General features: G+C 50.3%; 1 protein-coding gene across 1 annotated transcript in view; it reads left to right on the top strand.

Annotated features, from left to right (window-relative positions):
- The window catches only part of ASB18 (ankyrin repeat and SOCS box containing 18), a 76,110-nt gene that overhangs the window by 49,316 nt on the left and 13,055 nt on the right, over nucleotides 1–13,739 (top strand). Inside the window, exon 4 of the mRNA XM_068991688.1 lies at nucleotides 1,466–1,970. Within this exon, the coding sequence (XP_068847789.1) occupies nucleotides 1,466–1,970 (505 nt within the window). The remainder of the gene's footprint in view (nucleotides 1–1,465; nucleotides 1,971–13,739) is intronic.

Here is a 13,739-nt window from a genome sequence, read left to right as displayed (position 1 = left end):
AAACATCCCAGGAGGAGACCCAGGAGTAGGGGCTGAAGTGATGCTGGTGTCCCGTCAGTGCCCACGAATGCCAAGGGCCAGCAGAATGAAGGAGGGGCTCGGGAGGGTCTGTGAGACTGTCCTGCTCTCAGGCTGGGCCAGATTGGGTTAGTTCCCCACCAGTGTCCAGGGCCCCGGCCCAGTGGGCTTGTCAGCAGCTGCCACCTGGGCTTAGGTTGAGATGCTTGAAGTCCTTCCCGGTGTATAAGAAGCTTTAAGAACACTGCCCTCTTGGGAGAGCAGCCTTGGCACCGACCTGAGGGACCTGAGGGGGCAGGAGACACCCACCTCTGGGGAAGACTGGCTTCCCCTGCGAGCTGAGGAAGCCCCAGAAGCAAGGTGGGGCTTAGCTACTGCCAAAATCCACAGGCTGTTCCAGGAGAGTCCAGTTGAAACACTGATGGTCCTACAGTTAGGTACGGTTGCGTGTTTTGCCCACACTTCCAGTCCTGTCTGAGGACACCCCAGGGCCAATCCACTGCCACGTCCTGAGGGACTGATAGATGTCCTCCCTAGGAATAGGGCAAGCCTTGCCTCACACCATCACCACAAGCAGGGGAACATGTCGGCTGATAAACAGCCCAATAGTTTAAGGGGCCCTCCTTACAACCGTGACTCCCAGGTCCTCAACTGCCACCTGTGACAAAGAGCCCAGGTTATTCATGTTTCCAGCACTTGACCCATATTACCTTTTCCATGGTGACTCAGATGGTAAAAGAATCTGCCTGCAATACAGGAGACCTGGGTTGGATCCCTGGGTCAGGAAGATCCCCTGGAGCAGTGAATGACAACCCACTCCAGTACTGTTGCCTGGAGAATGCCATGGACAGAGGAGGCTGGCAGGCTATAGTCCTGGGGTCACAGAGTGGGATACAACTGAAGCGACTTAACACACAGGCATTCGGTGCTACTTTGGAAGGTGTGTGCCGTGCTTAGCCCGGCAGCCATGTCCAACTCTTTCAACGCCATAGACTATAGCTCTCCAGGCCCCTCTGTCCATGGGAATTCTCCAGGCAAAAATACTGAAGTAGGTTACCATGCCCTTCTCCAGGGTATCTTCCTGACACAGATGGAACCCACCTCTCTCAGTAGTCACAAAATACAAAGTTTTAACGCACGTGGAGGAAAAAATTCCTAGCTGTTTCCACCATTTAGTAACTGGTGAGCCTTGAAGCCTTCCCCGCCCCCCACCCCCGGCTTTGCCATCATCGCATTTCTTTTGAGGCCCAGTGTGAACTCCTGTATAACCTGGCCACGTGGAGATCTGGATTCCTGCCCTTGCCATTTGAGGATCAACTCTCCAGGGGAGAAGGGCAATGGGTCCAAAGGCCCAGAACCAGCAGGCAGGGCGTGTGGGGCTGGGGCAAGCAGGGCGCGGATGCCGGCTTGCAGCCCCATCCGGGTGACAGACCTTGACCTCCCGCAGGTGCGCGCAGGCGCTGCTGGAGCACGGCGCCTCGGTGCAACTCGAGGGCGGCGCCAGCCGGGACACGCCCCTGCACGTGGCGGCGCAGCGCGGCCTGGATGAGCACGCGCGCCTCTACCTGAACCGCGGGGCGCGCGTGGACGCAAGGAATGGCCGCGGCGAGACGGCCCTGAGCGCGGCGTGTGGTGCAGCCTGGCGGCCCGATGAGCACGCGCGCTGCCTGCGCCTGTGCGCGCTGCTGCTGAGGCACGGCGCGGCGGCAGACACACGCGACGAGGACGAGCGCAGCCCGCTGCATAAGGCCTGCGGCCACGCGCGCCCCGGCCTGGCGCGCCTGCTGCTGCGGCACGGCGCCGATGCGCGCGCGCTAGACTACGGGGGTGCGTCGCCGCTGGCCCGCGTGCTGCAGACGGCCGCCTGCGCGCCCGAGGCCGAGCCGCAGCTCACGGTGCAGGAGCTGCTCAACCACGGCTCCCCCACCGTGTGGCCCGACGCCTTCCCCAAGGTAAGAGGGGGCCCGGGACAGGCCGCGACGACTCGCAGCGCAGGGACCCGGCCTGCAGCCCAGTGCCATGCCACGCTTGTCAGACTTCCAGGGGCCGGGGAACCCCCTGGAGACAGGTGCGGATGCAGATTCTGAATCAGCAGGAGGCGGGTGGCAGAGTCTGGGTTTCTACCAAGCTCTCAGTGAAGTCACATGTTGAGGAGCAAGGGCTGGGAAGCCTTTTCTAGAGTTCCTAGGAGATTAAAACGTTGGGGTGTTGACAAACATACTCGAGTGTGACCTTGCAAAGGTGTCACCTGGAGGTCCCAGGGACTTAGTTCTATGATGCTGTGATGGCTCAAAATATTTTGGCCAAGATATCTTTGGGTGTAATTGGTGAACAATGGAAATCAGCCTCTTCTCACATCTGGTATCTGACTTGAAATTAAATACCCTATGTGGTCATTTGCCTGATGACCTCACCACACTCCTGTGAAATACTTCAGACTCCTAACATTCCCCAGCTGGGTGTCTGTCAGGTGAAGCGTCCTGTCCAGGGTCAAGCTTGTGCGGGAACTACTTTGTAGACTTGACTCTGAGCAGCTCGTCGTTTTTCCATGTGTCAGATCTACACTGAAATGAAACAGATGAAGAATAAAGATTTCTTATCAGATGGACTTCCCTGATAGTCCTGTCGTTAAAACGCCATGCCTCCACTGCAGGGGGCAGAGGTTTGATCTCTGGTGGGAGAATTAAGATCCTGCATGCTGTCAGGCACAGCAAAAATAAAAAATAAAATCTAATAAATTTTGAAGAAAAAAAAAGCTTTATCATCAGAAAATAATCAGATACAAAATGTTTCCAAAAGAAAAGTTCTCAAAATAGTGGTTAAGAGGTTGTCCTCCCTAAAGACTTCATTGAAGGGAAGCCATTCCATTAGATGTAAAATTGGCTGTGCTTAATTTAATATTTATCCCAGACTTGCCAGTCATATGCAAGAGACATGTTTTGGCCTGATTGGTCTTAAACAAAGAGCTTAAAAGCTGTTATCCAAACAGGACAATATTCTAGATGATCTGAAATAGTGAGATTCTCACAGTTCTCAGATGCCAACTTTGCTTTGTGGGCGTATACAGAATACAGTTCTTGTCTCTCAAACGATAGGTGAGACATGGAAAATCCACCCAGACAAGTCCTTGGGCGTTTCCTTATTTGACAAACAGTATGGCAATTTCTTATGCCAACTCTTGCAGTGTCTTCAAGTAATTTTCTTGAGGCACTCTACTAATGCAGTGATTTCAATTTCCTGGGCTCTTGAAAGGGAAGAAATGCCAGCATTTTTATAGTCCGTAATATTTATATTACAGACTTTTGTAATATATTCATAATTTACATTTCAACATTTCCCAATACTAGCAGGCTTAGTCCATCAACTGATAAAATGGAAACAAATGGAACCCTCCCACCCCTCCAGTTCACACCATGAACCAAGATGCATCTTTCAGCCTTTTGTTGTGAAACTGCATAGAGAATGAATAAGAGGGCTTCCCTGGTAGCTCAGTGGTAAAGAATCCGCATGCCAGTACAGGAGGAATGGGTTCGATCCCTGATCCAGGAAGATCCCACGTGCTGAGGAGCAACTCAGCCTGTGTGCTGCAGCTAGCTGCACCTGTGCTCTGGAGCCCAGGAGCTGCAACTGCTGAGCCCACGTGCTGCAACTGCCGAAGCCCGTGTGCCCTAAGTCCTGTGCTCCGCAACAAGGGAGGCCACTGCAATGAGAGTCCCACGCCCTGCAACTAGAGAGTAACTCCTGCTGCCACGACTAGTGAAAAGCCCATGCCGCATGAAGACCCAGCACAGTAAAAAATACATAAAATTATTTTTAAAAAAAAGAATGAATAAGAAAACAAGAAAGAAAGACTTTCCTTGATGAGCCACAGTGAAAACTACCTGGGGCAAACTGATCTCCGTCCAGGTGTCCTTGTCTGAGGTGCAGCAGCCCAGGCCGCATTCTGGGGACAGGACTGGCAGCCCGTGAACTCTTGTCTCCAGGGCTGGAGGAATGGCCCCGACTCGATCCAGAGATGCAGGGCAAGACCCAGTGCCTCCCCTCCGGGCCTCCCAGGGCCCTGTCCTGGGATCCCCTTGGGGAATCCTTTGTCAGCCACTCAGGAATGCAGCTGCATCAGTGGGGTGCAAGCTGGATGAGGTTTGCATCTGGGACCAGCTAGTTGCAGTGCAGACCCAGGGGCCAGGAGCGGTGCTTGGCTCCTGGAAATGATGATGCATCTCCCAGCAAGTCCACACCACCGTGGAAGGCATTGGAGTTTCTTTGAGAAATCTTAATCTCCAGATGGCTTTCACAGAATAGCAGTGTGGCCTGCCCTGAACAGAGCACCGTGCAGGCACCTGCGGATCTTCCCTCAGAGTTTGTTGAATGAGAGAAGAGTATTCCAGCAGCTTCACCACCCCTGGGGGCTGCATGGACTCTTTGGAAATGGGCATCCCACCTCTTTATTCTGAAGATCCCCACATCTCCAGAGGGTATCCCCGCATGAGTGCTAAGGATGTCCACAGCCCAGGCCCCTGGCACCAGCCCTAGGAACAAGTTGTGGACAAGAGCGCGTTTACCAGTCCTGGGCATCCTCCGAGCCAATGTGAGACTCTGGCCTCGCCCCCACCACCCTCCCCACTCCCCGCCCTTCAACCAAAGCGAACACTCTAGAAATCAGGCAGGAGCATCTTCCTCCACCAAGGCCCCCTGCGCGTGCTTCACCGGGGAAGGGGTCTAATCACCCCGCGGGACATAAAAGGGCAGCCCCGACTCGCTCAGCAGCCCCGTGGAGCGCGCAGCAAACACGCTGAAACGAGCCACAAAGACGCCCGGCAGGCAGGACTCAGCGCCATGGCGAGGCGTACACAGAAGCACCGGGGAATGTCACAGAGCAGGCCGGCCGTGGGCAGCCGCCGCGCTGTAAATAGATGTAAAGAGACACCCACGGAGCTCAGAATTACTGAGGCAAAAGGTTTCACAGCGAGCTCATGACATAAATCACAGTTCCCCCCCCACGCCCAGACAAAGGCGCCAGCACCACGGCGGGCGGACTCAGAGCAGCCGTCGGAGCCGCGCACACTGCGCGGCCGCCGACATCAAAGCGGTATCACGGCTGGGGATGCTGGCGTGTTGACAATGCCAGGCCTTTCTGCCCGGCTGACCGCTAGTTAACACCAGAGTCAGGTCGGGGCGCAAGGGCAGGTGCAGGCACGGTGTTAGGCTGCAGCCAGGTTTGAATCCTGGAAGTTGTTGGGACTGAAGGGTCCCCCGCCTGGAGGAGAGCCGCCGGCAGGAGGGCGGAGAAATGCACACGAGGGTGGGTCTGCACTGGTTGCGACTAGTTGACTTTGCAGGTTGGATGCTTGGTCTAGAATAAGGACTGCTCACCTTCTGTTGGCCTTCTGCTCCTCACTTGAGCAGTCATACATAATTTCCGCTTAGAGGGCTTCCCAGCCTTCCCTGGTAGCTCAGCTGGTCAAGAAGGCGCCTGCAACGCAGGAGACCCAGGTTCGATTCCTGGATCGGGAAGATCCCCTGGAGAAGGGATAGGCTACCCACTCCAATATTCATAGGCTTCCTTGGTGGCTCAGATGGTAAAGAATCTGCCTGCAATGCAGGAGACCTGTATTCCATCCATGGGTTGGGAAGATCCCCTGGAGGGGAGAATGGCAACCCACTCCAGTATTCCTGCCTGGGGAACCCCAAGGACAGAGGAACCTGGCAGGCTATAGTCCATGGGGTCACAAAGAGTTGGACATGACTGAGCAACTAAGCACAGCACGTAAGGCTTCCCAGGTGGCTCAGCAGTAAAGAATCTGCCTGCTGATGCAGGAGACTGGGTTTGGAACATCCCCTGGAGGAGGCAATGGCAACGCGCTTCAATATCCTTGCCTGGAAAATCCCATGGACAGAGGAGCCTGGCGGGCTACAGTCTATAGGGTTGCAAAGAATCAGACACGACTAAAGTGACTGAGTACACACAAACAGACCTGCCCCCGAGTTGGAGACATGCCTGGACAACGCCAGTGATGAAAGCTTCCCCCCCAGGCATCCCTTAAGCCCTTGTTCAACAAACATTGCTAGGAGCAGCTGTGCTCCAGGCTGGAGTTGGTGTTTAATTGACACATAGAGCTGCCAGTCACCTGGGTGAGATGGCCTTAACTCAGACAACCACATACACCACTATGAAGTTGCTGTGGCGTGAAGGCCCTGCAACCCTTGGAAGTGCCAAACTTGGGGCGGGGGGAGGTGCGGGGACCAAACCTGGCTGGGTGGGGGTCCAAGGCTCCTTCAAGCTCTTATAGTGCAATCCCAGATATGAAGGCTGAAGACACAGCTCTGTGGAGAGGAGAGGGAAAACCATTCCAGGCAGAAGGAACAGCAGGTGCAAAGGTCCCGGGGCAGGAGGAACACAGCAACATATGTGGGGCGGGGAGGGGAGGGTAATGCAGTAACTGGAGAGGAAACAGCAAAAGGAAGCAGCTGAGCTGGGGCACTAGGCAGAGCCCTCCTTAAGGGTTGCAGCCTTTGTCTTAAGAACAGTGGGAGTCTATTACATCATCTTAAGCCATCAAGAAAGTGAATGTGTTTGTCACTCAGTCGTGTCTGACTCTTGGCAATCCCATGGACTAGCCAGCCAGGCTCCTCTGTTGGTGGAATTTTCTAGGCAAGAATACTGGAGTGGGTTTCCATTCCCTTCTCCAGGGGATCTTCCCAACCCAGGGATCAAACCGGGTCTCCTGCATTGCAGGCAGATTCTTTACCATCTGAGCCACCAGGGAAGTGACATAATCTAATGGGAACCAGAGGTGGGGATGGGGGGAGGGTGACTTCTCTGCTCAGGGGTAGAGAACATGCTGGCCTAGAGGGCTGCTGGAAACCACAGACGGTCTTGCACACCAGGTGAGGGATGTAGGCAGAGGGAACAAGGGGAAATGGAGGTGGAGGGCAGGAATGACTAGGGTTCTAGAAACATCTGCCAGTCTCACGTCTTGCCTCTCCTTCTGGTCATTGACCACGCCACCAATATGGACCTGAAGTTTTCGTATTTTCTTTTTTACCTAATTACGGAATTCGGCAAGGGGACTTCACACTCCAGTTTTCCGTGAGGGGAGCCTGGAGGGAGCAGTAGTCAAAACCCAGGGCTCCTCTCCCTGCCTTCACACAGCAGTGTGTACACACGCTGCCCCCCACCGTGTTAGGAGGGGTGCGCTCAGCAACAGCGCGCCTCCGTTTCCCTTGCTCTTGTTTTATTTATCCATCTACACAGAAAGCAATGTGCCCGTGTGATTTGTTCCCCTCTTAATTTTCTTTCTGCCGCCTCATTAGCCGGAGAGAGCGTGCGCGGACCCTAATGACATCAGCGTTGTCAGAGTGATGCGGCTGCTGAGTCTCGGCAGACAGCAAGGAGGCAGCGGAGATTTTTAAACTGCGTTGGCGTAGAAATAATGAAGGCGGCCAGCTGCCTGGCAAACATGAAGGAACGCAGGGGTGGGGGCTGGCCAGGGGGTGGGGAGGGTCTGGAGCCCCAGAGAGGTGGAACAGAGGAGAGACAGGAAATGAATTCCCAGAGACAGGCAATAAGACTTTGTCACAGTCCGTGACCCCAGGAGGAGGGGTCTGGAGGGGGGTAGCTCTTCAGAGAATGGGGGTGGGGAGGTGGGGAGGTCCAGGTTGCATGCAGTCACTGGGAGCCATTGACTATTTTGCTGAGAAGTGAGAGGGCTGATGGGAGGGTAGCTGGAGGCTCCAGGTTGGCCTGAGGAAGGTCTGAAGACGCAGGGACTGCCTAAAATACCTCAAAAGACAAACAGGCTAGATGTGCAGAGGTCCAGTGTGACCTCTCTTTAAAAGGGCGTTTCCTCCCAACGTGGAAAAGGGGCCAGTTGGGTTCAGGGGCTGTTGTGCTCCAGGGAGATGCCTGTTATTAGTGGCTCGCGTAAGCCAGAAATACCAGCTCATCAAGAGCCCACCATGGGGTGCGAGGCTGGGAGACTGCACGCCCGCCTGGCTCTCCCCTTGCACCCCAGCCTCCTGTGCTCATTCTGTCTCTCTCCTCTCTAAAGCCCATTTAAGCCCAGCCTTGTGACCATCATGGATTAGGGAAAAAACAAACTTTGGGTAGGAAGGGGACTAGAGATGATAATGGTAATATGATTATCAGGTTCAAAGAGCATCTGCTCCTGTCTTCATGTTACAGTATCTCTGAAGACATACACAAGCGGAGGGAAGGATGGAAGGAAGAGGGAGAGGGAGAGAAAGAAAATCCGTGCACCAACAGAAAGACCTCACGTCTGAGTCAGGAAGGGCTAGCGCACCCCTGCTGCATGGCCCTAAGTTTTCAGGCAGTCAAGTAGACATTAAGGCAAACGTTTAAGTCCACCAAGTAGCAGTGTTTGCTGGTGGTGGTGCAGTGCACTGTGGGAGATGCAGTAAAAAGTGCAGAGGTGGAAACTGAGGAACCGAGGTTGCATAGCAACCTGCTGACTCTGCTGGGGGGAGGGTGGGAGGAAGAGGCCTCCTGATGGAGCACAGGTGACCAGGAGGGTGTACAGACTAGGACCCAGGCTGGGCATCTCCCTTACCAGCCTTCCTCCACTTTGCCCCTCCACCGTCTCAAAGGCTAACAGAGAAAAGGACCATGGACTTCCCCTGTGTGTCCACAGACTTCATGTCTGGATCTAACCTTAACCAGAGATGAATATAGAGAAAAAGAAATGGATTCATGGAGGGGCAGGAAAAAAGAATGAGATAGCTTCCTGAGAATAAAGAGGAAATCTGTTCCTCTCATCAAAAGATCCAGAAGAAAATCTGAGAGATTGTATGCCTGTGTGCCATCCTGTATGGAATGCAAGATGATACAGCCTTTATATCCGTAAAACCAAACAAGATGAGAAGTCAACAGAATGACATGAAAAGGAAGATGGAGGAGATAAATTTACACCAAGAAAGCAAGAACACAATGGTAGATTAGATTACATTCAGTTCAGTTCAATCGCTCAGTCACGTCTGACTCTTTGTGACCCCATCGACTGCAGCACACCAGGCTTCCCTGTCCAACACCAACTCCTGGAGGTTGTTCAAACTCACGTCCATCAAGTTGGTGATGCCATCCAACCGTCTCATCCTCTGTCATTCCCTTCTCCTCCTGCCTTCAATCTTTCCCAGCATCAGGGTCTTTTCAAATGAGTCAGTTCTTTGTATCAGGTGGCCAAAGTATTGGAGTTTCAGCTTCAGCATCAGTCCTTCCAATGAATATTGGAAACTTCAGCATCAGTCCTTCCAATGAATATTCAGGACTGATTTTCTTTGGGATTGACTGGTTTGATCTCCTTGCAGTCCAAGGGACTCTCAAGAGTCTTCTCCAACATCACAGTTAAAAAGCATCATCTACTCAGCTTTCTTAGATTACATTAAAGGAAATAAAAGGCAGAACTGATTCATAAAGAGAATCAAACCAAGGATGTGAGTGAGGGTGCTGTGCTATTTCTCTGTGTGCCCCCAGATCCAGTGCCTGCTGTCTCTCTGTTCTACTCTGCATCCTGACAAGGTGTGCGCATTGTGGCTAGCCCCTTCAAGCTAACACGCAGCCCCGTACAGCTGGCTTCTGGCTGGGTTCCGCCAGGGGAGACACCATTGGAAATTGGAGGTGGAGGGAGAAATAAAGCCAAGGTGTTTCTCATCCTCTTCCTCTGTCCTGAGTAGCTTCTACAGCAACACGTTCCTCTCCATGGCTCCAGTATCCCCAGACAGCTCCTTCTCAAAGTCACAGCCTCTGCCAGGCAGCCCCTGCCTGACTTGGTTCCAACCCCCCTTGAATCTCTCATAACAAGAAGCACAGGCTTCACGATTGGTTATTTCTAAGTCTCAGTGACATCATCAAAGAACCATATGCCTTCTAAGCTCAGTAAGTCAACCTGGCCCTCAAAATGGTCCTTTTCTTGGTCCCTAAATGGCTTCCAGCAACTGTTCCAACCAGCTTCCTGTTCAGATTCAGCCACTTTTCTCTAGAAACACTGAGGAAGTCCTTTTCTGTGTTTTATTGACCCCAGTTGGCTTAAACCCGCCCTTCCCCAAGCCATTAAATGGTAATGAGAATAGAATGATCATGATTGAATTAATCTAATTGTCTGGAGTGTTTGGAAGTCAACCACAGTGTTCACTACAAAGGACTAATGTTAAAAGATCTTCTTAAGTGCAAACAAAAAAAAGTCAAGAAATTAAAAGACAAAGTGATAGTCATAAAGGGCAGAGAGCCAAACACAGATAAATGATATTATTGAAGAACCTACAACAAATGGATCAGATATAATCATCAAAGACGTAATAGAAGAAAACGTAGCTGCACTGAAAAGTCTTAAAGTATAGGACTTGAATGGATGTTCTCTGCAAATCAGTGATGAGAGACACACACCTATATACAGTCTAGCAAAAGCATTCTAAGAAGGCACAGAAAAACCTAGCAAAGCATCCAGGTAAAAAACAGGTTCCTAAAGGAGTAAAAATCAGACTGGACTCTGAGTTCTCTGCACTATTATCATAGGACAATTAAATATCATTTACAGATTTTTTATTTTGATCATGCCACCTGGCTTGCTGGATCCAAGTTCTCCAACCAGGGATTGAACCCAGGTCATGGCAATGAAAGCACCATATCCTAACTACTGCACCACCAAAGAACTCCCCATCTACAGATTTTTTATATTTTAATTGAAGGATAATTGCTTTACAATGTTATTGTTGGTTTCTGTCATACAACAACTTGAATCAGTCATCAGTTCAGTTCAGTCACTCAGTTGTGTCCGACTCTTTGCGACCCCATGAATTGGAACATGCCAGGCTTCCCTGTCCATCACCAACTCCCGGAGTTCACTCAAACTCATGCCAATGGAATCGGTGATGCCATCCAGCCATCTCATCCTCTGTCGTCCCCTTCTCCTCCTGCCCACAGTCCCTCCCAGCATCAGAGTCTTTTCCAATGAGTCAGCTCTTCGCATGAGGTGGCCAAAGTACTGGAGCTTCAGCTTTAGCATCAGTCCTTCCAATGAACACCCAGGACTGATCTCCAGAATGGACTAGTTGGATCTTCTTACAGTCCAAGGGACTCTCAAGAGTCTTTTCCAATACCACAGTTCAAAAGCATCAATTCTTCGGTGCTCTGCTTTCTTCACAGTCCAACTCTCACATCAATACATGACCACTGGAAAAACCATAGCCTCGACTAGATGGACCTTTGTTGGCAAAGTAATGTTTCTACTTTTTAATATGCTGTCTAGGTTGGTCATAACTTTCCTTCCAAGGAGTAAGTGTCTTTTAATTTCATGGCAGCAATCACCATCTGCAGTGATTTTGGAGCCCAAAAAATAGAGTCTGACACTGTTACCACTGTTTCCCCATCTATTTCCCATGAACTGATGGGACCAGACGCCATGATCTTCGTTTTCTGAATGTTGAGCTTTAAGCTGACTTTTTCACTCTCCTCTTTCACTTTCATCAAGAGGCTTTTTAGCTCCTCTTCACTTTCTGCCATAAGGGTGGTGTCATCTGCATATCTGAGGTTATTGATATTTCTCCTGGCAATCTTGATTCCAGCTTGTGCTTCTTCCAGCCCAGCGTTTCTCATGATGGACTCTGCATAGAAGTTAAATAAGCAGGGTGACAATATACAGCCTTGACGTCCTCCTTTTCCTGTTTGGAACCAGTCTGTTGTTCCATGTCCAGTTCTAACTGTTGCTTCCTGACCTGCATACAGATTTCTCAAGAGGCAGGTCAGGTGGTCTGGTATTCCCATCTCTTTCAGAATTTTCCACAGTTTATTGTGATCCACACAGTCAAAGGCTTTGGCATAGTCAATAAAGCAGAAATAGATGTTTTTCTGGAACTCTCTTGCTTTTTCCATGATCCAGTGGATGTTGGCAATTTGATCTCTGGTTCCTCTGCCTTTTCTAAAACCAGCTTGAACATCTGAAAGTTCACAGTTCACGTATTGCTGAAGCCTGGCTTGGAGAATTTTGAGCATGACTTTACTAGTGTGTGAGATGAGTGCAATTGTGCAGTAGTTTGAGCATTCTTTGGCATTGCCTTTCTTTGGGATTGGAATGAAAACTGACCTTTTCCAGTCCTGTGGCCACTGCTGAGTTTTCCAAATTTGCTGGCATATTGGAGTGCAGCACTTTCACAGCATCATTTTTCAGGATTTGAAATAGGTCAGCTGGAATTCCATCACCTCCACTAGCTTTGTTCGTAGTGATGCTCTCTAAGGCCCACTTGACTTCACATTCCAGGATGTCTGGCTCTAGGTGAGTGATCACACCATCGTGATTATCTTGGTCGTGAAGCTCTTTTTTGTACAGTTCTGTGTATTCCCTGGTGGCTCAGAGGTAAAGCATCTGCCTACAGTGCAGGAGACCTGGGTTCAATCCCTGGGTCGGGAAGATCCCCTGGAGAAGGAAATGGCAACCTACTCCAGTACTCTTGCCTGGAAAATCCCATGGACGGAGAAGCCTGATATGCTACAGTCCATGGAGTTGCAAAGAGTCGGACACGACTGAGCAACTTCACTTTCATTTTCTGTGTATTCTTGCCACCTCTTCTCAATATCTTCTGCTTCTATTAGGTCCATACCATTTCTGTCCTTTATTGAGCCCATCTTTGCATGAAATATTGCCTTGGTATCTCTAATTTTCTTGAAGAGATCTCTAGTCTTTCCATTTATTGTTTTCCTCTATCTCTTTGCATTGATCACTGAGGAAGGCTTTCTTATCTCTCCTTGCTATTCTTTGGAACTCTGCATTCAGATGCTTATTATCTTTCCTTTTCTCCTTTGTTTTTCACTTCTCTTCTTTTCACAGCTATTTGTAAGGCCTCCCCAGACAGTCATTTTGCTTTTTTGCATTTCTTTTCCATGGGGATGGTCTTGATCCCTGTCTCCTGTACAGTGTCAGAAACCTCCATCCATAGTTCATCAGGCATTCTATCTATCAGATCTAGTCCCTTAAATCTATTTCTCACTTCCACTGCATAATCCTAAGGGATTTGATTTAGGTCATACCTGAATGGTCTAGTGGTTTTCCCTACTTTCTTCAATTTAAGTCTGAATTTGGCATAAGGAGTTCATGATCTGAGCCATAGTCAGCTCCTGGTCTTGTTTTTGTTGACTGTATAGAGCTTCTCCATCTTTGGCTGCAAAGAATATAATCAGTCTGATTTCGGTGTTGACCATCTGGTGATGTCCATGTGTAGAGTCTTCTCTTGTGTCGTTGGAAGAGGGTGTTTGCTATGACCAGTGCATTCTCTTGGCAAAACTCTATTAGCCTTTGCCCTGCTTCATTCTGTATTCCAAGGCCAAATTTGCTTGTTACCCAAGGTGTTTCTTGACTTCCTACGTTTGCACTCCAGTCCCCTATAATGAAAAGGACATCTTTTTTGGGTGTTAGTTCTAAAAGATCTTATCGGTCTTCATAGAACCACTCAACTTCATCTTCTTCAGCATTACTGGTTGGGGCATAGGCTTGGATTACTGTGATATTGAATGGTTTGCCTTGGAAATGACCAGAGATCATTCTGTCATTTTTTAGACTGCATCCAAGTACTGCATTTCGGACTCTTCTGTTAACCATGATGGCTACTGCATTTCTTCTAAGAATAGTCTGACAAAACGTGGTCCACTGGAGAAGGGAATGGCCAACCACTTCAGTATTCTTGCCTTGAGAACCCCATGAACAGTATGAAAAGGC

The sequence above is a fragment of the Capricornis sumatraensis genome, chromosome 2, assembly GCF_032405125.1.
Source record: "Capricornis sumatraensis isolate serow.1 chromosome 2, serow.2, whole genome shotgun sequence".
NCBI lineage: Eukaryota > Metazoa > Chordata > Mammalia > Artiodactyla > Bovidae > Capricornis > Capricornis sumatraensis.
The sequence above is the reverse complement of the archived record's forward strand: the minus strand, read 5'-3'. Positions and strand labels throughout refer to the sequence as shown.